Consider the following 27,693-nt stretch of genomic DNA (forward strand, 5'->3'; position numbering starts at 1 on the left):
ACTACCTCGGCGACGGTGATGGTTGTATTGGGAATTGACCTCAATCAAGCGCAGCGGGTTGGGCTGGTAGATGCACCATTACAAGCGAGTTGTACGTCACGAAAGAAATGGATTCAACACAGCCAACGTCGTGTAGATTTATCTTTAGTCCAACCAGCCCATTAGTATAATCAACAACAACAGCGTACACCATGATTAAATTTGTTTACCGCGTTGTTCTCACAAGTGAACTCGTTGGACCAAGTGTGGAAGACGTGGAAATCGGTTCCACAGCATTCGCTGATGCCAGGACACATATGCGCAGGAATGTTACAAATGCCAGGCTACGTGATTCCCTAGTAATATATTGCTTCCTTGTTCATTCTTCGAGGACAAAACAAACGTGTCATTATCTCAACTGACCTTAGAGAAGCGGGAGTTGAATTGCGAGTCGCAGCAAAACCTGGTTCGGCCGATGCTTCCGCCGTCGCCTGCTTCGTTGCGACAGTAGCCCATTGACTTAGCTACGAGTGCACCTGTCTCAAAAGAATCAGTTGCGAATGTCATTGTATAATGATTGTTCGGAAAGTTGTTTACTGAAAAGGTTGTGGGTAGATGGTGGCAAGTGGGATAACCGCTAGAAGATCTGTATTGAGGAGAACAGAGTTTTGGTCAGCGCTTGGCCTATCCCGCTTCACTTGTTATGGGCTAATAACTGTGAAACTAGCACCATAGGCCTGCAATATAACCATTTCTCCAGTCGATCTTTAACATATTATTGCTCTTCCTGGCTTACAATGTCTTCAGATATCGTAGTATGTGCCATGATGTGGTGCTGGTGTGCGAGGTAGTTTTGCAAGGCGATCAAGACAGAAACGTCACGGTTCTTATTGAGATATTTTCCGGCGAGCCCGTAGCCGATAACTAAAAACTTGTTACAGACAGGAAGACAAGACTAGGTAGTTAATCACAGCAACAGGCGACGCAGGGGTGTGGGGCGAGTTGCATAGCTTGAGAACCGATGCAACTGTCCTTACTTTCATAACAAACTACCAGATACCATTAGCACCTGTCACTTGAAGTAGCGAAAGTCTTCTCGACTGGTTTCGAGACTCGAAGTTCTATATGTAAAGTCTTGCCGGTTTGCGGGTTTCGGATCAGGTTCACTGTTTTGCTGAACCTACTAGCTCTAGGTGGCTTGTGGTATAGCACAAGCCAAACTGTATACATTATGCTTGTCTTCAATGATGTTTGAATCTAGTACTGTATATTGGGTTCTGAAAGAGACGAGGCTCGCTGCGCCTTGCGTGATGCAGGTATGACGTGCCTGAAGGCCACGCCGCCACAATGAGCGGCCAAGTTATTGTGAAGAGCACCTTTTATCTTCGCCCGCGCCGCCAGATGTTTCCCCGCGCTTGATTAAGTGGAGCAAAACCAAGCTGGTAGCTGCCTGGTGTGTAACCACCTTCAAAGCGGTAAACTGCACATCGGGGCGCGGTGGATGGACGAATCGCGGGGCGTGAAGGTGTGAAGGGGTGTAGGGTTGGTCCAATTGCCTTACAATAGGCCGGATGTATGCGTCTACTAGATTACTTGAGGGTGCGTATGGGTGTGTCAGTCGTTGGCGAGGCTGTCTCATGTCGACCCAACAAAATCGAGCTGGCGACGCTTTGGACTGTGATTTTGTGCTTTTCGTTTTTGTCTCTTGAACTTCCTGCATTGAGTGCGCACATTCAGCCGTGGTAACATAGCAAACCAGCAGCAAGTAAGCCACTTGAAGCCCCTTGGACGTGAATCAGTCTCCAATGAATTTCTGACTTTCGAGTTCCCTTCAGCAACACCGACGATGGTTCGTGAGATCAATACGAGGCCCGAGGTTTGGGAGACGGAAGCACGGCGGCGTGAGTTGGTTGAAGTAGCGCCTGCGATCAAGCCCGAGGTATACGGTTCCGGTATAAATGTCACCTTAAATCGACAACTCCAGGAAGTTGTCGGCGACCACGACCCGGCTGATCCCGGTGGACCTCACGTGGGTATTACGTTGAATTCGAAGCCCCATGAACCCATCAGTCAGGGATGGATCGACGTCGGCGACTCTACGACAGAGATGCCTCTGAGTGCACATAATTCGGGGCCTATTGAGCAAGGGCAAAGCAGCATGAAAGCTTCGAGTGCCGAGACCGCCCTGGACGTAAGACTCCACGAAGTCATCGATGAGGGGTCCTTGAGCGAAATACAGAACCTTCTCCAGCAGGGAGCGAACTCGAACACGATGTCCAGTCAAGGGACCCTTCCCCTCTGCGTGCAAGCCCAGCGCGGAAACCTGGCCGCAGTCAAGGTACTCCTCGACCACAAAGCCGACGTCAACCTGGCAGACTCAAAAGGTAGAACTACGATATCATACGCCGCGGAAAGGACCAACACGGAGATGGCCCGCCTGCTGATGGCGGTTCCAGGCATAGACGTCAACCTCAAAGACGAGGATCTTCGGGCGCCTTTGTGGTATGCTCTCTGTGCATGGATTAGGTCTGGCCGGGTCTTCGTACCTGATACGGATACATTGTTCGTGTTGCTTGAGGACAATAGGGTGAGGATTGAGGATGTTGATGGGGAAGGGAGGGGTTTGTTGCATCTTGCCGCTACGGCTGGAGCAGCGGACCTCGTGGAGTTTCTATGTGGCAGAGACGATGTTGATGTGAATCGCCCCGATGGGAGGAGAAAGACGGCTGTCGCGTATGCTTTGGAAAGAAAGGATGATAGGGCCCTTGGGGTGTTGTTGAAGTATGGAGCCGGTATCACGCTGGCTCAGGGCAAGGGGTTTGTGACTGTTTCCCCAAAGCGGAGGCGGCGGTGGGTTGAAGGTCGGTGGCATTACGTTCAAATTATAGAGTAATGGACAGCGAGCTTGCTCTTTCATCTTAAGAGAGGATGGTAAGTACATGCTCCTATGGTTAGGAGTTGTTCTCCAACTCATTTAGCTTAAAGTTTAATTTTTACTGATCGCCCGCGTATTTGAGAGCAGTAACTTGTACAAACATGGACTCGCATTTATTATACCAGAAGCTTTAGTCTATCTCATGATCTCTGAGCTGATGAAGGGAAGGGCTTCGCCCAGAGCCTCGTCCCCATACATGACGATATCTGTTCGCCAATCACAACTGATTGCCAATTCGGACACAGCAGTACATGTAGGCGGCCCGATACGTCCCGAGTGCAGGTGGCTTAATTGGAGTCAAGTCTCACCTACATCTTGGGCAGCAGGCTTGAGACACCACCTTGAATCAAGACAAAGCCTTCAGTCGTGAAAGCATTGCGCGCCCTTACCTAGGCACGCTACCGACGGATCTGTTCCTCTGTCTTCCCCTCCATCACTCTCTTCGGTCTCTTCCTTTCCATGTTCCGTAAGGTAAGACCAGCAAGTCCGACAATCACAACATCAGAAGGAATAGAGACGCTCAAGTGGAAGTTATGAAGAACCCGTAAACAGCATTCTTCAGACGTCCATCAATTGGCCACTTAATAGACTTTCTGTTACAATCTCTGATAACAGCAAGACTGGTTGAAATGAGCTTTGGTTTCAGTCTCGGGGATTTCATTACTGTCATCGACAAGGCAAAGAAATACCAGGAGCGCTTTGCGGCCGCACCTGCTGAGTTTCGGTCCTTAACACAAGAGTAGGTCTTCAAGAAAATTTGATTGTATTCCAAAAGTCAGCAGCAACTTACAGTAAGCTTTGACAGCTTCAAGTCTCTTGTCTTCGTTCTCGAGGGAATCAACCGTGAAAGGGAACAGTACGAGGATGACGCGAAACAGCATCTTTCCGACTTAGTGGAAGGGAGTTCCAAGATACTGGACGACTTGGGAGACATGTTAGAGAAGACTAGTAGCATAGAAACTGCAAACCGACCGGGGAAACGTGCCAAGCTAGATCCCTCAGTGGCATTTAGCAGATTCAGGTTGGATCCCGCACAGGTCCAGACACTCAGATCACGGATATTGTTGAAAGTCCAGCTGTTAGAAGTGATCAGAAACAGTCGAGACAGGTAAGCCGTACGTCTTGCATGCGATCGAATTTGCATGTGGTCGTCGCTTAACTCAAAATGGAAAACTAACAATGTGGTAGCCAAACCATTCACGCAACTCAGCAGATCGCGGCCTCGGTGCGCGACGAGCAAGTCATCCAGAAGCAACAGGAAATACTTGATTGGATTACCCCCGTCGATTTTTCAGCACAGCAAGAAGACTACTTTTCCCGCAGACAGAGGGGTACTGCCGTGTGGCTACTAGAGACCGCTCAGTTTCAGCATTGGATATCAACAAAACGTCAAACACTGCTTTGCCAGGGGATGCCCGGGGCTGGTAAAACAATAATGACCTCTGTAGTGGTTGACAAGCTGACTCACCACTTCCGCGATGCAAATGTCGGGATAGCCTTCATCTTTTGCAACTTCAGAAGCCAAGAAAGACAAGACGCTCACGCTCTCATCTCAAGTCTAGTCAGACAACTTGTCAGATCACGGCTGCCTTTTCCGGAAAGCGTGAAGGCAATGTACAGAAGTCACCAGGGCCAAAAGTCCAGGGGTTTAAGTAAGACAATCGATCTCTTACACACCATAGCTCGGCTTTACTCGAGGCTGTTCGTGGTGGTGGATGCCCTGGATGAGTGTGACTCGTCCAGCCTCAAAACACTCCTTCAAGAAGTCTTTCGGCTACAGAAACATCAATCAGCGAACATTTTTGTAACCTCAAGACCTGTTCCTGATATTATTCAATTACCCGAATTTGATCTCGGTGTTGCCTTGGCAATTCGAGCCACTGACAACGACCTGAGACGCTATGTGGAAGGCCGTATTCCAGATATGCAGGAATTCGTCAAGAAACGCCGTGACCTTCAAGAAGAGATCAAAAATGGGGTCATCCGGATTGCAAGGGGCATGTAAGTCATAGCGATTTCTCAATATTTTGCGACCGTATCACTGGCTAAACCGTGTGCCCCAGGTTTTTGTTGGCCCAGCTGTTTCTAGACTCACTTTCTGTGAAAATTAACGTGACGGCGCTACGTAAAGCAATCAATCAAGTTCCCAATGGCAATGCTGCATACTCTAGCATCTACGACGAAGCCTTGGGAAGAATAAGAGCACAACCACCAGATCGTCGTGAGCTTGCAATTCGAGTCCTCGGTTGGATTACATGCGCCAAAAGGCCTTTGACTGCTGTAGAGCTTCAACATGCGCTCGCAGTTGCAGAAGACCGAAAGGAGATAGAAGAGGATGATCTTACCTCTTTTGATACCATATTATCAGTTTGCGCAGGTCTCGTCACAAGAGATGAGGAGACTGGCATCATCAGGCTCGTCCATCAGACCACGCAGGAATACTTTGACGAAAGAAGGTCCCGACTGTTCGCCGAAATGGATTCGGAAATCGCGACTACATCTGTCTTTTATCTCTCATCCAAGAATGTACTCCAAGTCAGCGAAGATGCTCGTTGGCCAGGGAGGCGTGAAGACTATCGAATCGCATGTGTTCCTTACTACGACTATGCGCTTGTCCATTGGGGGGCTCATGCATGTGATAGCTCTACCGTACCGAATGGCGTTGTCGAGTTTCTGCGGGATCACAGAATGCTCAAAAAGGCCTTTGAGGTCATGAATCAGATGGGCTTTATGCAGTTTGAGACAGCAGCTCAGTTGGGAGCGTGGTTCGGTCTCCGCAAGGTTTTCGACACGGGAGCTATTCTGATACACGAAGCATACTCGCCATACGACCATGAAAAGACAGCAATATGGGTAGCAGCTCGCCAAGGTCATGCAGATCTTGTTACATTCTTCCTCGACAGCGGCACGCTAGAAACGAGCACACATCCACTGGGACTGGCATTGCAGGCGGAATTGCCGAGAACAGCCTGTTCGCACACTTTGTCAGTTCCGTTGGTCCGTTCAACCCTTCGAATGGCTGTCGGGGCAGGGCATGTGGGCGTCGTTGAAACTGTTGTCAACTTTTGTGCGAAAAAGACAATCACCTTTGAGCTCGAAGGAACGTTTGGTACCTCGATCATTGAGGGGGCTATCAAAGGGGAACAAAGAGCAATCGTCAACATCTTACTTCAGCACAACTCGCATTCCGATTCGGCTTCCACAATGGAAGGACATCCTGGCTCTGTGATGGGCCTGGGAAGTAGCGAAAGCTGCAGCCCTGCTTCGATTCTCTCCGCATATACTATTAGAGCTGGTTGGCTTGCTGCCATGGAATGTCTGTTCACCTCTTGGTACTGCGAAAGCTACGACGATTGGGCATCCGCAGCATTCTCGCTGTTGCTGAGAGCTCATCACGCTCGTGGCATGATTCCTTTGAATCCCCTGGACCATGCCAACGAAATGAAGTGGTTGGTGGCTTCTAAGCCATATCCATACGAGATGAAGTCAAGGGAGGACGAGATTAATAGACTTGCCGAAGGCTGGAATCCCTTGGTGGGGACTATTTCAAATGGGCTTACAAAAACCCTCGAGGTACTCTTGCGTAATGGCTTCCAGAAAGAAATTCGCGACAATTATGGAAGAACTCCATTATCTCGGGCTACAGTCACAGGGAAAGTTGCGGCCTTGAGGCTCCTTTTGAAACATGGGGCAGATATTGAGACTAAGGACGCTAACGAAAGAACGCCTCTACTCCTCGCTACTTTGGCTGAGAATGAGTCAGTCATCAAGGTCATCCTCCATCACGGGGCTGATATCGGGACTCGGGACTCTCAGGGCATGACTCCTGTGTTGTTGGCTGCTCGTCGAGGGAATGTCCATTTGGTGCAGTTGCTCATAGGACATGGGACAGACATCGAGGCCCGAGATCTGAACGGTCGGACAGCTTTGTCATGGGCTGCTAGCTCTGGAAACGAGCCTACTTTACAGCTCCTCATCAAGCATAAAGGTCAAATCGAGAGCGTGGACAATCTAGGGCGGACTCCTCTTTTCTGGGCCACTCACGACGGCAATAAAAGGAATGCAGAAGCTCTTATAGTCCACGGTGCCGACGTTTGTGCCAGAGATCAGCGTGGCTACACTCCCTTTTGGGGAGGCACGCAGAGTGCTTTCAGTCTGAGGCAAATTCGCCCACTGTTGGGAGAAGATGCTAGCGGCCATAATGTCAATCACAGAGACAACAGCAAGAGCACGGCCATGCTATTTCAGGTTGCCCTGCGTGGCTCTGCAGACGAACTCAAGTCGCTGCTTGAAATGACAGACCTGAATCCTGGCGCAATAGACATTCATGGTCAAACACCTCCATGGTACGCCATGCATTCAGAGCTGGGCCTCGAAAACAGGCAAGAAATCATCGAGTTATTCCTTGCCGATCCTAGATTTGGCGCATGGTGCCTCGATGGCCAAGAACTCTTGATGACAGCCATCAGAGCCAACTTTACAAGTTATGTCCGGTGCATATCAAGTCGGGAAAACGTTGACGTGAACAAGGAGTTCAAAGGGATAACTCCATTGAATTTTGCAGCTGATCTCGGGTATCTGGCAATATTCAAGATCATACTGGAGTGTGGGGCTACGTGGGGAAAAGCAGAATCCGATAATGTCGAGGTTTTGTCCAAAAGCCGTTGGAGATTTAGGGATGAGTTGCTGGTATGGCACTATTTTCCTGGTCAATTATTGTAGGATTACGTTTGTATTGTCTTTGGTAGCTTGATGATAATGAAAAAACCCGAATTGTTCAGTAGACGTTGGCTTGCAACAACTAATTGATATTTCATCGGCGTGGTACTAGTTCAAGGGACTTTGTCCTTCCGCTCTACTCGGGTTGTGTCTTCATCGGGTCGAGCAAGAAAGGGATGGAGATCAGCATTCAATGTATAGTTAAGAATGGTCTCCACCAATGTCTCCAGATGCTCCCTATACTGCAGGAAATCGTAGTTTGCTCCATGTATCTCATTAATCATAGGTGAGTATTGCCATATCTACCGGTGAACTTAAAAGTTCTTGCCAAAGAACTCAAGGACAGTCTTGTAACCACGAGTGTACTCCTCCTTGACTCTAGAATCCTCCAAATCAGAGCGAGCGGCCATCCATCCGTGGATCTGGTCCTTGAAAGTTTCAACGTGCTTGGTGACGTTGAGGTTGGCCTCAAACTTCTTGACATCCTCCTCGGGCTCGTCCTTGGAAGCGAGCAGGATAAGAGGGATCTTGATGCCCTTGGCGTCATCGGCCTCGACCATGGCGGGGTGGATCTCGGCGGCGACCTTGAAGGGGTTCTTGTCACCAGAGGCCACGAGGGAAACGACCTTGCCTCCCCAGCAGTACTGCGATTATGTCAGTTTTCATACAGTTGGCCTTGAGATGGAGCCACAAGAAGCGTACACCAATGGTAGCAAAGGACTCAATGGACGAGTACTTTGACTGAACGGCCTTGACATAGTCGGGGGTCTCCCCAGCAATCTTGGGGGGCGGGAACTTTTGGAAGAAGCCGCCGAGGTTCTTCTGCTTCTCCTCGGTGTTGGGAGGGAACCACTCGATAGGGCAAGGCTCGCCAGCGAACCAGTCCGGGATGAAGACGCGGTACTTCTCGGCGCCGCTGGTGGCCAGGATGTCGGCTCCCTGGAGCGTCTGGGGGAAGAATCCGAAGATATCAAAGGTGACGATGATGGCCTTCTTCGCGTCGGCGGGACCGGTGACGTCTGCAGGGTTGGTCACGTTAGCATTGTCAAGCATTGAATAGGTAGGACCTATAATTAACCTACAAGTCTTCTTTCCTCCAATTTCCTCGTAGCTGCCCTTGGCATCGTAGCCCTTGGAGACGACAGGAGGGATGTTGCAGCATCCCTCGCTGTGGCCGTGCTGAGCTGGCATGGTCGACATCTTGGCGGCTGGCGTCGGAAACGACCTGTGGACTTGTTGTGTGAGAGGTGATAGTTTGGTGATTGAGCTGCAGCAAGTCGCAAAGCTCTTTGTTATTGATGTTGTTGATCGGGAAGCTATCGCAGGGGTGGGTGAGTGAGGTTGTTTGGGGATCAGGGACGACGATCGAGATAAAGCTTGAGAAGCGGAACGCGTGGCCTTGGCAGTGTGGGAAGACATCGGATTTATTATGCTCGAAAGGTTGGGTACCTATGTTGCAGTGCGGGTTTCTTGAGTGGAGAGTCAATGACGGATTAAGCTACGTTTGGCGGGGTTCGGGGACGGGAGGCGTTGAGAGCTGCTCCGTTTCGCTGACGTATACAGTAAGCCCGCCGTCCTTGACTACCTACCTATCTCCATGGAGGGGTCGCAATGAGGGTCGGGAGCTTGGGGAGGGGGTCTTCGTGGGGGTGATGTCACCAATGCTTCAATGAGAATCAATTCGGCAAGCGGGTCGACCCCGCCAGTGATTAATCTAACCGGCCCCACTAATTGATGAATGCCGGTGCCGGTACCGAGTTCGGCCGGCCGGCTTCGGAAGTCATAGTTTCCCCGAGACACAAATTGCACTTGCTGTGCGGGGAAGAACCGCCGGAAGGACTTTTGATACAGCTAGGTATCGCAGTAAGTGTCTCGACCTTCTCGTCTGGCCGTGTCGTTCCTTGACTCTTCTATCTAAAGTCTGCGCGGGTTTTCAGGAACATTAGCAGGAACATTAGCGAGGATGGCAACGGCGCCAACGGAGACGGCAATGTAAGATATGGACGCAATGAATTGAAAGTAAACAATAACCCCCCCCCCCCACAAGCGGTACAAAAACCCTGCGCAGCCCCTACACCCGTCACCCCCCGCACCCCTCAAACCAACCAAACCATCTTATACGGCACGGACACCCCCTCGGCCGGCCGGCGCCGTGCCCGTGCCCCCCGCGCCCCCCCCCCCCCCCGAATGAGTTACAAAATACCTAGGCAGCCCGTAAGCTGCTTCCACCCGCACACCTCCAATCAATCAGACCATGTCTTAACGGCAGGGAAGCGGCCGTGGCGGCGGTGGGCTGGACCGCTGCAGCCCTGCACCTAAGTCCGTCCAAAGCGTCTGCAAGACCCAACGTCCTGGTTTGTCAGATTGAACGAATTGGAGGAAGCATGACGCCGGGGGAACTTGGATATTGCATCCGTGATGGATGGGAGGCCCCTGCAACCGCCAAGCTGTCAGAATCCTGCCATGTTCGGGAGTTGGTCCGCGGCCGAAATACCGTTTCGTCATGTTTTCTCTTTTCTTTTCATATTTGGAACCCTTGGTCTTGGTAATGAGTACTTGGGATGGTTCCCGATACTTCGGGTCGGTGGCTCTCATCGGGGACCATCGGACTATCAAGAAGGCCACTTGAGAACCTAGGTTGATATTATACGGTCAGATGTCAGAAACAAAACGGATTTCAATTGAAAACTAACTCGTTTGAACAATTTGGTCCAAGTCACCCTGCCTATTGACGTTTTCAACTCCGAAAAAGGGAGGAAATCCCGACAATGCATATACGATATGCCGCTGTGTTTGTGCTCAAGCCATATGACCCCCCGTAAATCCTGCCTCCCGTTTTTCAATGGCCAACGCCCAACTTTTCCAACCCAATAGAGAGACCTGACACTCCAAAAATCAGATATCATACCCCGAGTTTCTCAAGTCTTCCAGAGCCTTGGTGACTACCATGCCATCCTCCTTGAACGCCAACTTGTTCGCGGCGTCTTCGACGTCGACCCAGCTAACATCAAACTTGACTCTGTCTTCTCCAGTCCAACCCTCCGGCCCGAGATCGCAATTCCCTTCTGCAACAAAGTAAAATACCATCTTCATAGCACCGGTAGCCGGGTCGGGGTAGTGACATACGGCTATAGGTTCCGTGTTGGTGATCTCGTCAGACACCTCCGGGGCACCGGAGGGTCCACCCGCGGGGGTAGCTCTCGTGCTGAGTCTCAAGGTGACTGGTTTCACCGCGACGCCCGTCTCCTCGCGTGTCTCGCGTAACGCGGCTGCTAGAAAGTCTTCGCCAATATCTTTCCGCCCCTTGGGCATTTGGTAGATGTGGTGTCTCTTGTTGTAGATTAGCAGCACGCGCCGTGCTCGCATGTCGATTGTGACGGTGCCGCAGCTGATGATGAACTTATTGGAAGGATAGAACTTCCGGCCGCGTGCCATCTCCGATATGGTCGGCGCATACATCTGGGGCTCTTCCAGTAATGCAGAGGGCGCCATTGTGTCTCAACTTGTGGCGATGAACAAGCTATATCGTTTTTGGGATGATTTATGTTGAAGTAACAAGGTGATAATGAGAATGTGAAGAATGAAGGTGGCTGATGATATGAATCTCGGCCTGAGAAGGATGAGGCTGTCTGGTTTTGAGGTGGCCCGGATCTGGAACAAAGAACTCTCCTCGGCAACTGCCTTAGTCTAGGGCAACGAAACCAGATCGAGCCAGCTCACCGACTAGGGTTTCCCTCTTCATATACCCGCCCCTGATCTTATGGCGGTGAACCGTATCACGAGAGCCTGCTGGCAAGAGGCTCACTCGAGCTACCGGTCTGCTTTCATACAGCCTCTCGGAGTTGACGCCCCTCTCAAGCCTCCGGCACCACGAAACATCTTTCCACTGACCGGTGTCGTTCCATGCAGTAATACCATCGTCATCTCCGGGCCAAGGCCTGAGAGAGAGAGAAATGGAGAAAAAATAACGCCTCGAAAGGGTACAAAGCGCATTCCTGCTGCGCCCACCATAGCCGGCATCAAGTCACTCACCCCACTATCCGGGTCCCATATCGGTACTAGTAGCCCTAGAGAAAATTAAAAAAGTGAAAAGAACAAACTGCAGGGCCTAGCCCGGTGAGAGCATACCGGTGAGGCATGGTTTGACGATCGGTGAGACTGAGGTGTGAGTGTACTGCATGGGTTGCCCACAAATCGCGGTCTGCCCTGGGAGAGAAGGTAAAAGTGAGGGTGCCTTGTTGGGAATAAGAGAGGCACGATGCACACCACGTTGAGAATAACCGGAAGGAAATATGATCAGTCATCTCTGACCGGGTGGTGAGATATCCGGCTTGCAACTACCAAGCGAATGAGATCGGATCCTTGCTGCCATGGCCGGAGACTCTTTTTTGACGGCAGGTTAAGTCGCGTGTCACCATAACACCATCTATCCCATACTTCAACCTCGGCCAGACCTAGGCGGCGTGTCAGGTACTTTCGTGCTTCTCGAAGCCAGTAGAACAAGCGATGAACAAGTCTTTAGGAGAATCGATCAGTACGTGTCGTGTAGGACACAAAGACCCGACGTAAACGTCACACGAATTCGAGCACGTGGACGACCGTCACTGTGGCCACGTTCGATTTTGCTGACGATTGATCTGCAAGACTTGTGGAGAGGTGTCATGAAATACATAGACATGGGGATATGTGAGTGATGGGTTGAAGAGGCAACGGAAAGGAGAAGAAGGCTGGCTGGTGTGCAACACGTCCGGGGCTTTCACCGCCAGCGTTGGGCAAGGGTTTGACTGGTGGGTCTCCGGAGAAAGCTCCGTGCGATTGGCTCCTGCCCGATCTGTTGCAGAAATCTTCCCCGTATGCCTCCCCGTATGTTGCCATGCCCTGTCTCTGTTGGGCAGTCTGCTCCGGCCGGGGATTTTGCTTCGAGAAATTTGCTTCGAGAAAGATGCCAGTTCTGCGAACATGAGCGAGAAATCTCACCGTCTGCCAAACTGCCATCTTCAGGGCCCCGAAAAAAGTTCTCCACCGCGCCGTTGAGTGCAAGGGCGGGAATGCATGCAAGGCACCCGGACGAGCCTAGAACACCATTAACCAGCTAAGACACTTATTGAAACGTAAGCTATTGTAAATAAGATGGGGTTGATGGCTCGTTTGTGGGCTTTTGATCGGCAGTCGGTCATCGATCGTCATACGTTCTTTCCATACAGTAAAGAAACAGGCAAGATTACTTACATCTGTACCGAGCTCGGCAAAGCTTGGGCGGCACAAGGTAAAGTATTGTATGGAGACACATCAAAGTTATCAATGAAATAACAGTAAAAGGCTTGTTTTGCACTCCCTTTTCTAAGTGACAAAAATCTACGCTCTTTACATTCGGAACACGCCAAACTTGGTATCACCGGCCTTGACCTCATTCCGGCCTGACATAGCCGCTCTCAGGCCTAGACCCAGGTATTGCCGGGTGTGCTGGGGAGGGATAATTCCGTCGTCCTAAGAGCATGGTTAGCAAATGTTGCGTGATTTGGAAACCACAATTACTGACCCATAATCTGGCCGACGAGTACGTCGCGTCACTCTCGCGTTCTATCCTTTCCTTCAGCTCGGGGTCGGCCTTGCCAACAGTTTCCATGACCGCAGCCAGCTGCTCACCGCCCATAACACCGATGCGTGAATTCGGCCACATCCACAGGAAACGGGGACTGTAGGCTCGACCGCACATGCCGTAGTTGCCGGCACCATAGCTGCCTCCAACCACGACTGTAAACTTGGGAACATCGGCGCATGCAACAGCAGTTACAAGTTTCGCGCCGTGCTTGGCGATACCACCACGCTCGGCGGCGGAGCCAACCATGAAACCAGAGATGTTCTGGAGGAAGACCAGCGGGATCCCTCGTTGGGCGCAAAGTTCAATGAAGTGTGCGCCCTTCACGGAGGATTCGGCAAACAGAATACCATCGTTAGCCACAATGCCAACCTTATAGCCATGAATGTGGGCGAACCCGGTGACCAAGGTTGAACCGAAGTCTCGCTTGAACTCGGAGAATTCGGATCCATCAACAATACGGGCGATGACCTCCTTGATGGGCAGGGGCTTCCGCAAGTTGGTGCTGGCGATACCCAAAAGCTCGTCCGGCGAGTATAGCGGCTCGGCATAGTCCTTTACGGGCGCCGCTGTTGAAGGTGATTTTGCAGGCCAGTTCAGGTTGCTGATGCTCCGCCTCGCGAGTGTAATAGCATGAGCATCGTCAACTGCCAAGTAGTCCGTCACGCCTGAAACAGAAGAGTGCATCTTGCCGCCTCCCAACTCCTCCGCACTGATCACCTCACCAGTGGCAGCCTTGACCAGTGGCGGACCAGCAAGGAAAATGTGGCCCTGGTTCTCGACGATGATGCTCTCGTCACTCATTGCTGGTACATAGGCACCACCTGCGGTGCACGGACCCATTACAACTGAAATCTGGGGAATCCCCATGGAGCTCATCCTTGCTTGGTTGTAGAAGATGCGTCCGAAGTGGTCACGATCCGGAAACACGTCCGCCTGGTGGGGGAGGTTGGCGCCGCCACTGTCAACCATATAGATACAACTAAGTCACGGTCAGTGATTTGTTTGGCGAGGGAGGGTATATCATGGAACTCATACGGCAGCTTGTTCTCCTGAGCCACGGCTTGTGCTCTCAGATGCTTCTTGACCGTGATTGGGTAGTAAGTTCCGCCCTTTACTGTACTGTCGTTGGCAACGATCACACACGTCACGCCCTCCACGACACCAACGCCCGTTATGATGCCTCCTGCCGGGACATCAGCCTCTGGGTAAAGCTCATGGGCGGCCAGCGGCGATAGCTCCAAGAAGGTCGTGCCAGGGTCGATCAATGCAGTGACTCGGTCGCGGGGTAGCATTTTCTTTCTTGCAAGGTGCTTTTCCCTAGCCTTCGCAGAACCCCCAAGGTGTACCTTTCGTGTCAAGTCCTGCATTTTCTTCATCACCTCCCCCATGTGCTTCTCGTTCTCCTTGTACTCATCGGACGTCGGGTCGACATTGGTCTGGATTCGGGAGATGGCGCTCGCCTGGTGCGGCGGCGTGAAGGTCGCAACGCTTCTGGTGGTTCGCGGGAGGCGGGGTGCGCTGAGCCCCGGCCGGGTCAATTGACGCGACAGAAGCAGCACATCTCTTGACGATCGTGAGAAAGACATAATTGGACGTGTACGAAGATAGATCCAAGGGTGCGGCAGTTCGAAGTATGAAGAAGAAGCACTCCATATGCCGACGGAGGCCTTGAAGACGGGAAGGAGAGGGTCGAGGGCCGCTCGCTTGCTGACGGGATACCATTCCAGTGACGTCCAGTCGCTGTCCTCGGCCCGCTAGAAGCCGCCCTTAGCCGAGCACCTTCTTGTCCCGGTTGGACCTCCAACTCGGCGTCAAGCTAAGGTAACTTGGATCATCAACCGTAGGAGAACTTGTTGTTTTTCAATTTCCCTCTTGTCAACTCATAGTTTTCAATTCTTTTGCACCATTCACAGCCATGTCGAGTGTCAGAGTATTCAGGTCATTGGCGCGGCCGGCGCGTCAATGGCGGCCCCTCGCCGCCCCCGCCCTCCAGACCCGACACCACTCCTCCAAACACCCCAAGGGATTTGAAGCACCGTCACAAGCCGACCTCACTGAACTCCGCGAGCGCGTGCAGGAGTTCACAAGGCGCGAGATCACAGAAGAAGTCGCTGCGAACACGGACAAGAGTAACGCCTTTCCCAATGAGATGTGGCAAAAGCTGGGCGAGGCTGGTTTCCTGGGCATGACTGCCGATGAAGACGTTGGCGGTCTAGCCATGGGCTACCAGGCGCATTGCGTCGTCATGGAAGAGATCTCGCGTGCCTCTGGCTCCATTGGTCTCAGCTATGCTGCCCACTCCCAACTATGCGTCAATCAGCTCCAGCTCAACGGTTCTCCGGAGCAGAAGCAGAAGTACCTCCCCGGCCTGATTGCCGGCACGAGCGTCGGTGCGCTCGCAATGTCCGAGTCTGGGGCTGGTAGCGATGTCGTGAGCATGAGGACGACGGCGACGGCCGTCGATGGCGGCTACGTCCTGAACGGCTCCAAGATGTGGATCACCAACGGTCCCGACGCCGACGTCATCGTTGTTTACGCCAAGACAGAGCCCGAAAAGGGTTCCAAGGGTGTCACGGCGTTCCTTGTCGAGACGAAGACCAAGGGCTTCAGCTGCGCAAGAAAGCTTGACAAGATGGGCATGCGCGGAAGCAACACTGGCGAGCTCAACTTTGATTCCGTCTTCGTGCCCAAGGAGAACATCCTCGGCAAGATCAACGGCGGTGTGAGAGTTCTGATGGAGGGTCTGGACCTTGAGCGTCTTGTTCTCAGCGCCGGACCCCTGGGCATCATGCAGGCTGCGCTGGACGTCGCTCTGCCCTTCACCCACCAGCGGAAGCAGTTCGGCATCCCCATCGCCCAGAACCAGTTCATCCAGGGCAAGTTGGCAGACATGTACACAAAGCTCCAGGCCTCGCGTGCATACACATATGCCACAGCTAGGGCTGTTGACGAGGATGGAACGATCAAGACGCAGGACTGCGCCGGCGCCATCCTGTATGCTGCCGAGAGAGCGACAGAGTGCACCCTGGACAGCATCCAGCTCCTCGGTGGCATGGGATATGTCGAGGAAATGCCAGCTTCAAGGCTGTTGAGAGAGTAAGTGATCGATTCAAATTTTTCAACGGGTCCTCTATATTGACTGTCTTCAGCGCGAAACTGTATGAAATCGGTGCCGGAACTTCGGAAATTCGGAGAATGGTTATCGGAAGGGCTTTCAACAAGGAGTATGCCCACCTTGCGTGATGAGACTGCAACTGGTATGGTGTATCAAAAAAACAAATAGCGAGCCAATTTGGAATCTCAGAAATAGAGAATCATGATGGGGCCTTCGATGTCACCACAGAAACGCGTAGAAATCAGATGATAAAATTTACTCTAATTGGGCTGCCACCACAGAAAGTCCGGAGGAACAGGTTCTCAGCATAGACGATGGTCTTGTTGCAAGAGAGTTTGTCAATGGTAGTTCTTCCCCCGGACTTATTTCTCTTTCCACCCCTCCGTTTAGAGACATCCGACCTTTCCTCTGTCACATGGCTGTGATATCACTGTGCGGGCCATGAAAGCACCAGCTATCTTACTTGAAAAAGGCAGCGTCCAGGCCAATACCCTTGGAGTATCCCACCGGCGTTCCGGACCCGTGGCCATCCAGATCACCAATCCGGACGTCCAGCTCGGCTTCAGTCCCGTCCGCGGGGCGGATCTCGACTATGGCTTGCGACTACGAGACCGAGACTTTTCCCGTTATCAACTTGCTTCGTCTCTCGTTGACTTGGACCAGTAGCTATGCTTGAAGTTCCTCATAGCCCCTCGTCAAGTCCTTGGACCTCTCAAGCTCGGCATCCGAGTCAACATCACCATCTTTAGGCAAGTCGCTCCATGACCGCCTGAAGGTATTTAATTTGCTCGATCAATGTCAAACTGTGAGAACAGGGGTTCGAGTATGCCTCCATTTGACCCTGGCCCGATATCCAGGTAGCAAGCAGCGAGTCGACGATATTTCGCTAGTCATCAAAGCCGGGCTTGCACAACATCCGCAGGCCGAAAAGCACAGCAAATTTTTCTGGAGCCACTTGCGAGATGGATTATATTATGAATGCTCCGAGGGACTCTTCTCATGGGTTGGCTTCAGACTTGACGAGCTCGAATTGAAGAAACGGGCTAAGGAAGGTTGAAGACGCTGGATAGAGCACCACATTGTCTTCACCCCGTTTATCCACGCCTTCTTTCGCAGACAGGTGATGAGTTTCGTGGCGAGATTGCCGAAATGATTCGACGGATAGCGTTGGTTCTAGAGGCTTTCACAGCGCTCCGGCTATAAACGGCTCTCTGTGCTGGAAAAGACCCCGAAGAGGCCTGTCAAAGAATCCGGGATCTCGTTCAAATTCCCGCTTGTCACTAGCTTCCGATATGGCAGGACATACTTGGCCAAACCCTTCATCAAGTCGGCCTGCACCGAGATGGAAACTTCATCCGACAGAGATTTACTAAGCTTCAACCTGATTTGCGTAGCTTCGGACGAACTGTTCATACGGATGATCTACAAAAACATCAAGATTGACGACATCATCATCGAATTAGGCAATATCTCGCAGGAGGCTCTGGAATGGAGTTCGGAGCGTGTCGCGGAGCTGGAGTGGCTACCTCGCCGCGTCCTGTGCCCCAGTAACAAGATTCTCTGCGAAAAGGAGACTTTTTCTTCAGTTCGTCTACTTTGCTGCGCAATATCCCGTTATGAAACGCGATTCTAGCTCCAACATCGCGGAGAAATGTCTTCATAACGGCGCTGATGTTTATGCGGCCTTGCTGTAATTCGAATGGATAGCTCTGCACATTGTTGCCGCGTTTGGCAAAGATCAGGAGTCGGTCGGCAGTATCCGTACATTAGGCGAAATATTTGCTCAATCCTGGCGCCCAAGTCAACGCGGTTGCCAAGAACTCCAAGTGCTGCCGCCACGGCTTCTGTCACGTTTTGAACTACCTATCCCACGAGTAACAGACTGCTACTGGCCTTGCTTAGAGTCGAGATAACTTCCGAATGTTTTCTCTGCTTATCAAAGCTGGCGGCACGGTGGCAAAATCTCAACGGGAGTCATTGATATCAAGGGTTTCGAAAAAGACCCTCTGCATGACATGCGCAGAGCTCACAATCTACGAAAAGCTCGATAGTACTGTGATCCGGAGTATTTGTGATCGTCGTTCGCAGATGGGCGAAGACATCAATGCCAGGGCTCCAAGTCGGTCGTATGAGTCCAGGGGTTCTACGTTACTGGATTTCTTCGTCAGATGCTTGCTCCACGCGAAGACAGCCAGACTCGCTCTGTTCCTCATGGAGCGTGGAGCATGTTGCAGCGGAATTGAGGATTCACGGCGGTTATTGTTATAACTGGCTCCTTTGGCCGGAGGCAAGGTGACTGACACTGATTGGGATTGGTTTGTTCGTGCTTTCGAACAGGATCAGCACGGCAGACATTATTATTGTTATCGCTACAGCCAATGTCATGGGGACGGAGACTGCCGTTGATTTTGGACATCTCTCTCAGATCAAAACTCAAACGGCAAGAGCAAGCGGAGGGCCGAGGTCGGCACTCCGGCGCCAGCTCCTTGAGGTGGTTCAGGGATTAGGAGACAGCTGCAGAGTGCTTGGGTCAGGGTGAAGGCTGGTGAGTGGTGGATGGTAGCATGGAAACCAACAATGGACTATCGGTCAGTCAAGTCAGTCAAGTCAGTCAGCCACGATGCAGAGGACCTCGTGTCCGGCAGAGAATTAGAAGAAACGAAGCGGGTAAACAAGATGACGGGCCAAGCCAACAGCATGGCCAACCCGATCAACGTGACAGTGTGACGGTGTGACAGGATGCATGATCGAGGCGGTCTCCGAACCGGAGGCCAGGATGTCTCTGTCCGGTCTGCGTCTGAGGTGTGCGTCTGTGAGGACGAACATCGGTGGCCAGACCCTTGGCCCCACGGGCCCCTAATCTCATGGCATTCTAGAATCTCATCCCGTGCAGGGAAAATTGGAGTAAATATGGAGAATGGCGTTCGAAGGGTGCCCAATGTTTTGCACCAAGGACCCCCCCAAGAACTCCGGGCGACTCTTGGGGGGGAAAAAAAAAGTTGGAGCTGCTTCTGAGTTGGGTCACAAGCTCGGTCGAGATTCTCGTTGTTTCTTTCTCCAACCCCACAATATCCCTTTTGGGGACACGAGGGACACGGGGAGCTCGGAATGATGAACAGGAGACATGGCGACCTTGACAAGGGTTTACGGGTTTTCTGTTTCTCTCATGTTCTGTACGCTGGTGGTTGGTCTCCCTGCCACACATAATACTTATCCATGAGTAAGGTGTATCACTTGCAGCATCAACAATATACCGATGTTTATACCATTGAGGTTGCGTTAAAACCGCATCTGTCGTGAAAACACATGATCCAACTTCCTTATTATCCGATGTGTTGGTGGGAATTTAGAGTCAATCAACATCAGGGACTACTACTTCGTTCGGCCTGGCAGCCGGGCATCCCGGGGGAGGAGACAGAAGAGGATGTTTGGGGGCGATGGCCCACCCCGCCCCGGGGTTGTGGTTTTAAGGTAGGGTGGGCGGTGGGTGGCATGGAGTCATGTCCGCTCGGGCTCCACGAGTCCAGCCCACTCCCGGGGCAGCTCCCCGCGAGGCAGTGCGAGAGCGGCGGACGGGCTGCGATCTGCGACATGCGGCGCCTGGAACCTGCGACTTGGGACTTGACCAGTTGAGACGTGGTTTTGGGCCGGGAAGCTGCGAGACGCGTCCACTTGCCCAAAGTATCGTGAACGAACTTTTTCCGTTTTCTCCTCCTCGCTGCTAGGTTACGTGGTTCCTTCCACGTCCAATCCTTGCTTGCCCTTGCCGGATGAAAAGCAATTGACCACTTGACCAACTCACGCCACGATCCCTACCTTACTTGTCATGGCAACGTGTGTCTTACCTAAACCTCCTTCTCTCGTTCCTTCCTTCCCTACCCAAGGTTCCTTACCTTATGGCAAGCTTCAGTCCTCATAAACGGGAACTCCCTTCCTCTCCTCCTACACTTCCTTCAAGACTCCAAGCTCCTCCCCTCTGCTCCTGCTGTTCCTGCCCGCGACAGCCTTCCTCCCCACTTTCCACATACAAGAAACCACGTCCAACCGACCCCGAATTACGAGACGACGTACTTCCCGATCCAGACTTATAGCCAGTCGATCAAGAGTCCATCACCTCCCATCCGCTCGTCCCACGTCATCTACCCCACCATAGCTCCTCAAATCGTTGCTTTTGCCCAAACTTGGGCGCCTCGAATTCCGCCAGCCCTCTGCCAGATGTGATCGTCAACTCCGCATCTGCCAGACACAGCTAGCTTCATCAGCTCGTACCAGGTCGCCGCCCAACAAAAACTAGCTCTGTGACATCATTCAGATCAAGTCCATTCCAAAAGCCAACGGTCCCCCAAACCGAAACCTACGCCGTTATTGTTGACTATTACGCTTTTCTCTATTCAAAGGGAACTTCGCATCGACATTGACCGTCTAAACACTTTCGGACGGCAACATTCACGTACACCAAATACCACGTGTACTACACACACACACACTCAAAAATGTTCCGTCCCTTTAGCGCCCGACTGGCGCGGACAATTCGTCCCATCGCGAGGCACACCCAAGCCCGCAGCAAATCGTCTCAGTCTACCGCCTCTGCAGCTCAAGCTTGCATTGCAGCCACTAGCCCGCAGCAGCTGCAACAGTCCAGATCCATCAGTGGCAGTCCCAACGTCAGGGAGAAGCCTCACCCTGGCCAGTACTCGAGAACCGACCCCGATGTTACAGTCGAGTACCCGGAGGACAACGAGCTCCCTTCTAGTCAGCCCGTCCGTGGCCACGGTGGTGGCATTGGCAAGCCCACGCTCGCTTCCTTCTCTCTCGATGGCCACACTGGCGTCGTCACCGGCGGTGCGCGCGGACTTGGCTTGGTTATGGGCCAAGGTATGGTCTATTCCGGCAGTGACCTTGCCATTGTCGACTTGAACAGTGAGTTTTGAATCCTGACCCCCTCCGAGCTTCGTCTTGTTATGAAGACAACATAATGACACCAGGACAGAGGAGGAGGCACAACTCCAGGCCAAGAGCCTGATTGAGGCTTTCCAGAGGGAGAACCCAGAGGCCAAGAGGTATGCACTCCAGCAACCCAATTGAGCTCAGGAGGAATCAATTGGCGCCTAATAACACACAATAGAGTTCCCAAGGTGACTGCACACCATGCAGACGTTTCAGACCCCGCCTCTGTCGACGCTTGCATCGCCGAGATCATCGCTGCTCACGGCAAGATTGACAACCTCGTCACGTCGGCCGGTTTCACCGAGAACTTTGACGCCATAAACTACCCCATCGAGCGAATGCGCAAGCTTTGGGGCGTGAATGTCGATGGCACATATCTCTTCGCCATCGGCGTCGCAAAGCATCTCATGGAGCGCAAGTCACCCGGCAGCATGGTCTTCATCGGCAGCATGTCTGGCTCCATTGTCAACATTCCCCAACCCCAAGCGTAGGTTCCACCGATTACTTGTTTCTTAAAAATGAGATTGGCTAAGACATAGTTCAACAGACCTTACAACGCTGCCAAAGCTGGTGTCCGCCACTTAGCCGCCTCCCTGGCCGTCGAATGGGCTGGCGCGGGCATCCGAGTCAACTGTATTTCTCCCGGCTACATGCTCACGGCCTTGTAAGTCTATTGGCGTCATTCTGCGGCCTCAAGCAGTTATACTAATACACTCGCGCAGGACCGAAAAGATTCTCGACGACAACCCAGACCTTAAGCAAAAGTGGACTTCTTTGATTCCCCAAGGCAAGATGGGCCAGCCCAAGGACCTGATGGGACCCGTTACTTTCCTGCTATCCGATGCATCTCTCTATGTGACGGGCGCGGATCTCCGTGTTGACGGCGGTTACACCGTCACGTAAGCCACGAGCAATCTTCAAGCCGAGATGGATCAAGGAGGCAGCGAAGAAGAGGGGATAAAAGTTTGCATTTTTATTAGACTTAATTGGCGTTTTGCTTCGTGGACATAGAACGTCTATTTATGATCATAGACGAATGATAAAAATGACGGTAATCAACAACACCATGCTGGAAGATAATTTGAAGGAGTTACCCAGCTCTATCTAGTTATGTGACATGTGAAAGTCAATTAAATACCTTCGACCGGGCAGGTTTACACCGGTCCCCCAATCCGATGAGGCCTATTCGTCGGCACCGATCGAGGTCTTCCACAACCCCGACATGCAGTGTAACGGAACCCGCAGCACATGGCCACCGGACGGGCTACCGACAGTTTTCCGACATCTCATACCGCCGGGTCTCCCCTATCCCCTATCCGACCCCGCTGGAATTCGTCCCTCGCCCTCGTGTCAAGGACTTGACTAAATTGCTTTTCTGCCAACGCTCTGTTTATCAATAGAATTGTCATGAGACATTGCAGTATGTGGTATTATGGAATGCTGATGGGAGACTGTAGGTGTCGGCAAACAGCAACAGAGATGACGGAGAGATGACGGGAGACAAACTACATGGTGCCCGGCATAGATGTCTCTGACACCACACTTCTGCTACTGCTGCTACCACCTGACGCACAGTACATGCATACATGCACTGGTACGCCGGAAGTCTTGGAACACTGCGCGGTCGAGGGTGAGCGTCGTGCCACGCAGTTGCGGAAGGGTGGGGGAGGGGCGCGACCAGTCTGATTTGGCGTGCGTGCATGCTGTCATGTATAGCACATGCTATACGACGGACTGCGCCGGCATCTTGGTGGGAGCGGCGGGGTCTAGACTTTGTCTTTTTCTGCGAGTCTGAGAAAGGGGAGGGGAGAGAGGATTTTGTGTGATTCGCAGTAGGATGTTTGGCGGGCAGGCGAGACTTGTTGCATACGGTAGGCATCCAAGATTGGCGAGATGTAAACCGGGCGAGGAGGAGGCGGGTACCGAGTCCCGAGAGTACATCTACCACTCCCATGCATGCAGGCAGACTGGCCGATGTCTCGCCTAACGCCGCGCGCGTCTTGTTTGTCCTACCTACTGCGTCCTGTGGTGTTTGCGGATTGTGTTCGGTTTAGGTTGGTGTACGGCCTCATCCTACGGAGATACCGAACCAGATATCGCGAACCGGTGGTCATAGTTATCCGGTAGGGTCGGTAGCGGCGCCATTGATCGGGATAATTGGAAGATAACGAGCAGATGTGACGAGATAAAAGAGGGCGAGCTGAGCTGTGAGAAGCAATTTTACCCGCTCGGCAGACGGGCCCGAGAATGGGAAGAAATCAGAATTTAAAGGACGAGGAGAACAGGGCTCGATCTGGTATGCGCCCTGGTACCTTACCGTTCGGATGGGGATGGCTGAACCTCCTTTCAAAGTCACCATGTTGCTCAAGGAGTGAGTGCTCATGCTGCCACAAACTACACCTACATTTCTCAACACTTTCCAAGTCCTTCAACTGTAAAATCCCCGCCAAATGGAACCTTGGCCATGAACGACGACATGGGGTATCATTAAGGATTCACCGAAACCCCCTGCCCGCCCGTGCTGCTAATCAAACCCGGCGCCGTTGTCAGCGCACGTGGGAGACCTGCTCGGGACCAGGGTAAGGTTGCGGAGGAGGAGAAGGAAGAGAAGCAAGAGGAGACGATGAATGAAGAAAAGAGAGGAGAGAAGATAGCTGTGGCAACGATACCGTGTGAACAAATAAGCATAAAGATAGCAGCTACCCGTACACTCTCCTTTACCCGCTTTCCTGCTCGCCGCCTCCTTCTTATTTCCCCCTCCCATCTTAAACTCCCGTCTCCAGTTCACTCTTACTCGCGTGGGAGGCATATCGTCGTTGGGGTGGCGCCCATCCCGCTAGTGTGGGGGAACCTGTGATTTGAGCCGTCCACGTCGTTCTTGGCGCGGGTAGCTATCAAGTTCCTGTCGGCAAGTCCAAACAACCCGGGGGTTTTCTTAATTGGCGATGCAAAGCGGCTTAAACCTGATCAGCTCTCTCCCCCCTTCTCCCGACCCTTAATTTTTTTTATTTTAATCAAGGTAAATAGGAGGTTCGGCTGATGGACGTGGGGGCGAGAGAAGGAACCTGGGAAAGGGTTCAACCTACCTTGCCTTATCTTGTCTTAGTCAGCGAGCGGTTTCCAACGGCTAACAGAAGTGAGCTCTCTCCCTCAAGTCCTTTAAGGTTGTGTTCACCTACCCCGCACATCCCCTGCCGAGGGAGCTCCAGGGGAGCTTCGACAGCTTCCCTTTCCATCCCACACCCACCATTCCAGCCTGTCGTTGCCCCTCGCGCTCGACATGGCAGGTCCGCGTGGTCAAGGCGTGGGGGGGACGAGGCGAGGGGGGTGGCCTCTCATCTCTCTCTCCAGTCTCTTCCATCTTCTACCAAGTGAATCTTCCATAGGGAAACCAGCGGTAGGTATTACAGAAAATCTGTGAAAAGGGTCTCTCACCGTGAAAAAGTCCGCAGATCACCTCTTTCTTATGGGGGTATTTGGGAAAGGGGGGGGGGGGGGGGGGGTCGCTCTCACGGCACCAGCGAGAGAACCCTTATTCCTAATTGCGCAATGGCGTCCGGGTTGCGATATCGAGGCTCTCTCAACTGCCCCTCCCTTGTCAGAGACAACTGACCTCGTGATCAGTTGCGATTTGCTTTTTTTCCCACCTTGGCCCCCCTCCCTCCTTTGACGGCTCCTGTTCCCCTCACAACCAGGCAGTTGACTACGTTTTGGTAGTGTATTGACGGCTGAGACACTCCCTACCATAGTAGAGCCTGCTTTGCTTGACAGATGTCGATGATCATCAGCGAGTCAGATTCTACCGAGGACTACTATGTACGTATACCCTCAGCAAGAATACGGCCTGTGTGCCGCGATGCTGTGGAGCCAGAGTAAGCCGAGTGAGCAAGTCCGGAGAGAAAGCAGTTTAGATCCTCCAGAGACTTGGGCTCTTATTCCCCTGTCGTGTTTCAGCCTGGGCAAGACGCACTCGTCTTGACTGCTATATGCACATCGCCGCCAACCTCCCAACTTTGTATCTTTGTGGTCGGTCAGGTCAGTGTTTGGATAAGAAATACTTTCTCATTCAGAATGACTCGCTACAAGTTCAGTGGGTCGCTGACAGTGCGACCTCGCCGCATGAGCAAGCCCTTGGTCTTTTCGAACTTCAAAATGGTCTCGCCGACTACTGCTAAACCGCTGTGAACGCATACAATGATCCCTTTTCGGTCGCTGTCCCCTCCTGTAATGCTTGTCAGGCGACTGACCCCTAAAAGGGCCTCTTGACCGCCTGTAATGAGAACGCCTCGTGCAATGCAAATGCGCCAACCTTCTTCCTGTTGAAAGTCGGTCTCGTCAAGTGGATGAAAAGAAAGAAAAAAAGAGACATTAAAGATGGCATTGCCAGTAGCAGACGCCACTGCCTGTAGCGGCAAGCTCTGCCAAAAGCAAGACATTCGGATGGGTTCAACCGTTTTGTGTTCCATGAACTCCAGAAGCCCCTTTTAATGCAGTCAATACCTCGCCAATTAGTACATAGATTATATGTGAGCCTTCAAAGTAGACTCTTTTTTGGCCGTGCGGATCACGACCTATATCTTGGCCTGTCTCCGATGCGCTCTTTCTCGCGCTCCAGCAGTAGCGTCAGCTGGCTTCTTGTTCTCGCTAATGGTACATTGGGAGTAGAGCTCGGCATCGTCGGCGCAAAGTGTGATGATGAAGAAATTCGCCGGGGGTTGCCCCTGGGCCCAGCTTCGTCCTGGAAACTTTCCAGGGTTTCCAGAGCGCGTCGATCCGGCTCACCAGATATCGAGACCTGGCCCATGGCTGCGATATTGGACGTGCTCGCTGTAGCGCTCGACAGTAGCCCCTGCGCAGAACCTCGACCAATGCTGGCCTCCCTTGGTCGATGGGGCTCGGAATTTGAAGGTGCCCGCTCCATACGCGGCGCCGAAAACCCGGAACGTGCCGATGAAAAGGATCCGATTTTTGGCGATGAGAGCGCGGGCGACGCAGCTGGTATGTATGTAGGCGTCCTGGGGCCATCAGCTTTGGCCTGGCCAACTTCGCGGCTCGACCGGTCGGTGACAGATTTGCTCAACGGCTCTGGAGCCGGCGCTCGATTTGCCGTTTGCACGAGAACCGGTTTCCGCCGATCTTCAGCGATTCGGGAAATACTCAACGATCTCGGTGACTCCGAAAAGGGTCGTTCGACTGGTCGTTTTCCCAGCGCTTTGGCGCTAAGAGGCGGCGGTTCGACGCCCTCGGAGCCGGATACGCTGAGGATAGCACTTTCCTCAGCATGAGGATGCATCACGTTGTAAGTTCCCACATGTTTGCCTCCGTTAGCAGAGCCAGTCTCCTTGATCCCAATGTCGGAGCCCGTTGACGACTGCGAGCTCATTCTCCTCGGCAAAACTGGTCTTCTCTTGCTCGCCACTGACGCAACGAATCGTTTCGTTGGTGTCGAGGGTTTCTTCTTGCTCGATTTCGCCGGTGACGCAGCCGATGAAGCGCGCATCTCCAATCCACTGGCTCCTGTGCTTCCCGACGACGTCTCATCGCTGGTTTGGTAGTCTTCATCGGCAGACTCCTGAGGCGACACAAATCGAGCCGTCGGACGAGGGCCAGATTTCGAGTCACCCCTATGTTTCTTGAGAATTGGGTGTGGTGGCGGAGGTCGAGATGACGAAGCAGATAACTCCTTGAGAGCTGACTGTTCAGATATCATCTTAATATCCTGGTTCATTTGCTGAGCGCTGAGGACCGGGTCAGATTCATGCTGGCTGTTGAAACGAGGTGTCTGTGTGCATTGAGTCAGCAAAGTCAGCGCCGTGTCGTATTGAGCGAGGCAAACAATACCGAAGGCCCCTCCCAACGGTTCGGTGAGCCTCTGAGAGGTACAAAGGTTGGGCCGTAGGAAATGTGTTCCCATATCTTGGCGACGGTCGCGGCTTTCAATTTACTCCTGTCGCTGCCCATGACATGCCACCACAGATTTTCCAAGCGGCGTGCGGTGGGATCAACAAGCTTGAGGTTTGTTGTGGTGTAGACTGTGACGTGACGTTAGATTTCCATGTGAGAAGACGCCGCGAACGGCCATTGACTTACGACGCCACATTCGTATGATGAAATCCGGCGGGAGAGGCTGCGTGAGTGCTGCAACATCTTCATATATCCGCCTGTCGTCTTTGACAAGTCCCTTTGGCAAATCCATTTGAAGCGAATGTGTTCCCTACCGAGACCAGACGGTCAACGGCAGAGACGGCTGGAGAGTGAAGAGACAGAAGTAGAGGGCGCGCGGAGGTATTGCTGACTGGCAAAGATAGCCCCGCCGTTTAGGGCAATCTTGCTGGGTGCGATATAGGTTTACCTGAAGCGAGGAGAGGCGCGCATGGTCGTCGCTCTACGATTCAA

General features: G+C 52.5%; 9 protein-coding genes across 9 annotated transcripts; 3 read left to right on the top strand and 6 right to left on the bottom strand.

Moving 5' to 3' along the window:
* Nucleotides 1–170: 170 nt before the first annotated feature.
* On the bottom strand, nt 171–495 carry CORC01_08220 (uncharacterized protein; the record flags this gene model as incomplete). Its single annotated transcript, XM_022619853.1, has 2 exons — nt 171–323; nt 403–495. 2 exons carry the CDS (start codon nt 493–495, stop codon nt 171–173), a joined length of 246 nt encoding a protein of 81 aa, XP_022473614.1.
* A 1,330-nt stretch (nt 496–1,825) lies between these two features.
* On the top strand, nt 1,826–7,636 carry CORC01_08221 (pfs domain-containing protein; the record flags this gene model as incomplete). The annotated part of the gene is made up of 7 exons (XM_022619854.1): nt 1,826–2,481; nt 2,566–2,840; nt 3,530–3,653; nt 3,720–4,022; nt 4,103–4,245; nt 4,597–4,915; nt 4,978–7,636. The coding sequence occupies 7 exons, from the start codon at nt 1,826–1,828 to the stop codon at nt 7,634–7,636; spliced, it is 4,479 nt and encodes a 1,492-aa protein (XP_022473615.1).
* Nucleotides 7,637–7,947: 311 nt separating this feature from the next.
* Nucleotides 7,948–9,052, bottom strand: CORC01_08222 (dienelactone hydrolase; the record flags this gene model as incomplete). Its single annotated transcript, XM_022619855.1, has 3 exons — nt 7,948–8,277; nt 8,336–8,652; nt 8,716–9,052. 3 exons carry the CDS (start codon nt 9,050–9,052, stop codon nt 7,948–7,950), a joined length of 984 nt encoding a protein of 327 aa, XP_022473616.1.
* Nucleotides 9,053–10,528: 1,476 nt separating this feature from the next.
* CORC01_08223 (NUDIX domain-containing protein) lies at nt 10,529–11,125 on the bottom strand (the record flags this gene model as incomplete). The annotated part of the gene is made up of 1 exon (XM_022619856.1): nt 10,529–11,125. One exon carries the CDS (start codon nt 11,123–11,125, stop codon nt 10,529–10,531), a length of 597 nt encoding a protein of 198 aa, XP_022473617.1.
* Nucleotides 11,126–11,443: 318 nt separating this feature from the next.
* On the bottom strand, nt 11,444–11,653 carry CORC01_08224 (uncharacterized protein; the record flags this gene model as incomplete). The annotated part of the gene is made up of 1 exon (XM_022619857.1): nt 11,444–11,653. One exon carries the CDS (start codon nt 11,651–11,653, stop codon nt 11,444–11,446), a length of 210 nt encoding a protein of 69 aa, XP_022473618.1.
* A 1,344-nt stretch (nt 11,654–12,997) lies between these two features.
* CORC01_08225 (carboxyl transferase) lies at nt 12,998–14,821 on the bottom strand (the record flags this gene model as incomplete). The annotated part of the gene is made up of 3 exons (XM_022619858.1): nt 12,998–13,120; nt 13,173–14,214; nt 14,271–14,821. 3 exons carry the CDS (start codon nt 14,819–14,821, stop codon nt 12,998–13,000), a joined length of 1,716 nt encoding a protein of 571 aa, XP_022473619.1.
* A 329-nt stretch (nt 14,822–15,150) lies between these two features.
* Nucleotides 15,151–16,478, top strand: CORC01_08226 (acyl-CoA dehydrogenase; the record flags this gene model as incomplete). Its single annotated transcript, XM_022619859.1, has 2 exons — nt 15,151–16,331; nt 16,385–16,478. 2 exons carry the CDS (start codon nt 15,151–15,153, stop codon nt 16,476–16,478), a joined length of 1,275 nt encoding a protein of 424 aa, XP_022473620.1.
* A 4,365-nt stretch (nt 16,479–20,843) lies between these two features.
* Nucleotides 20,844–22,200, top strand: CORC01_08227 (short chain dehydrogenase; the record flags this gene model as incomplete). Its single annotated transcript, XM_022619860.1, has 5 exons — nt 20,844–21,270; nt 21,341–21,410; nt 21,476–21,784; nt 21,845–21,961; nt 22,020–22,200. The coding sequence occupies 5 exons, from the start codon at nt 20,844–20,846 to the stop codon at nt 22,198–22,200; spliced, it is 1,104 nt and encodes a 367-aa protein (XP_022473621.1).
* Nucleotides 22,201–25,861: 3,661 nt separating this feature from the next.
* Nucleotides 25,862–27,493, bottom strand: CORC01_08228 (uncharacterized protein; the record flags this gene model as incomplete). Its single annotated transcript, XM_022619861.1, has 3 exons — nt 25,862–27,079; nt 27,139–27,329; nt 27,388–27,493. The coding sequence occupies 3 exons, from the start codon at nt 27,491–27,493 to the stop codon at nt 25,862–25,864; spliced, it is 1,515 nt and encodes a 504-aa protein (XP_022473622.1).
* Nucleotides 27,494–27,693: the final 200 nt, after the last annotated feature.

Source organism: Colletotrichum orchidophilum (assembly GCF_001831195.1).
Source record: "Colletotrichum orchidophilum strain IMI 309357 chromosome Unknown Scaffold_69.1, whole genome shotgun sequence".
Lineage (NCBI taxonomy): Eukaryota > Fungi > Ascomycota > Sordariomycetes > Glomerellales > Glomerellaceae > Colletotrichum > Colletotrichum orchidophilum.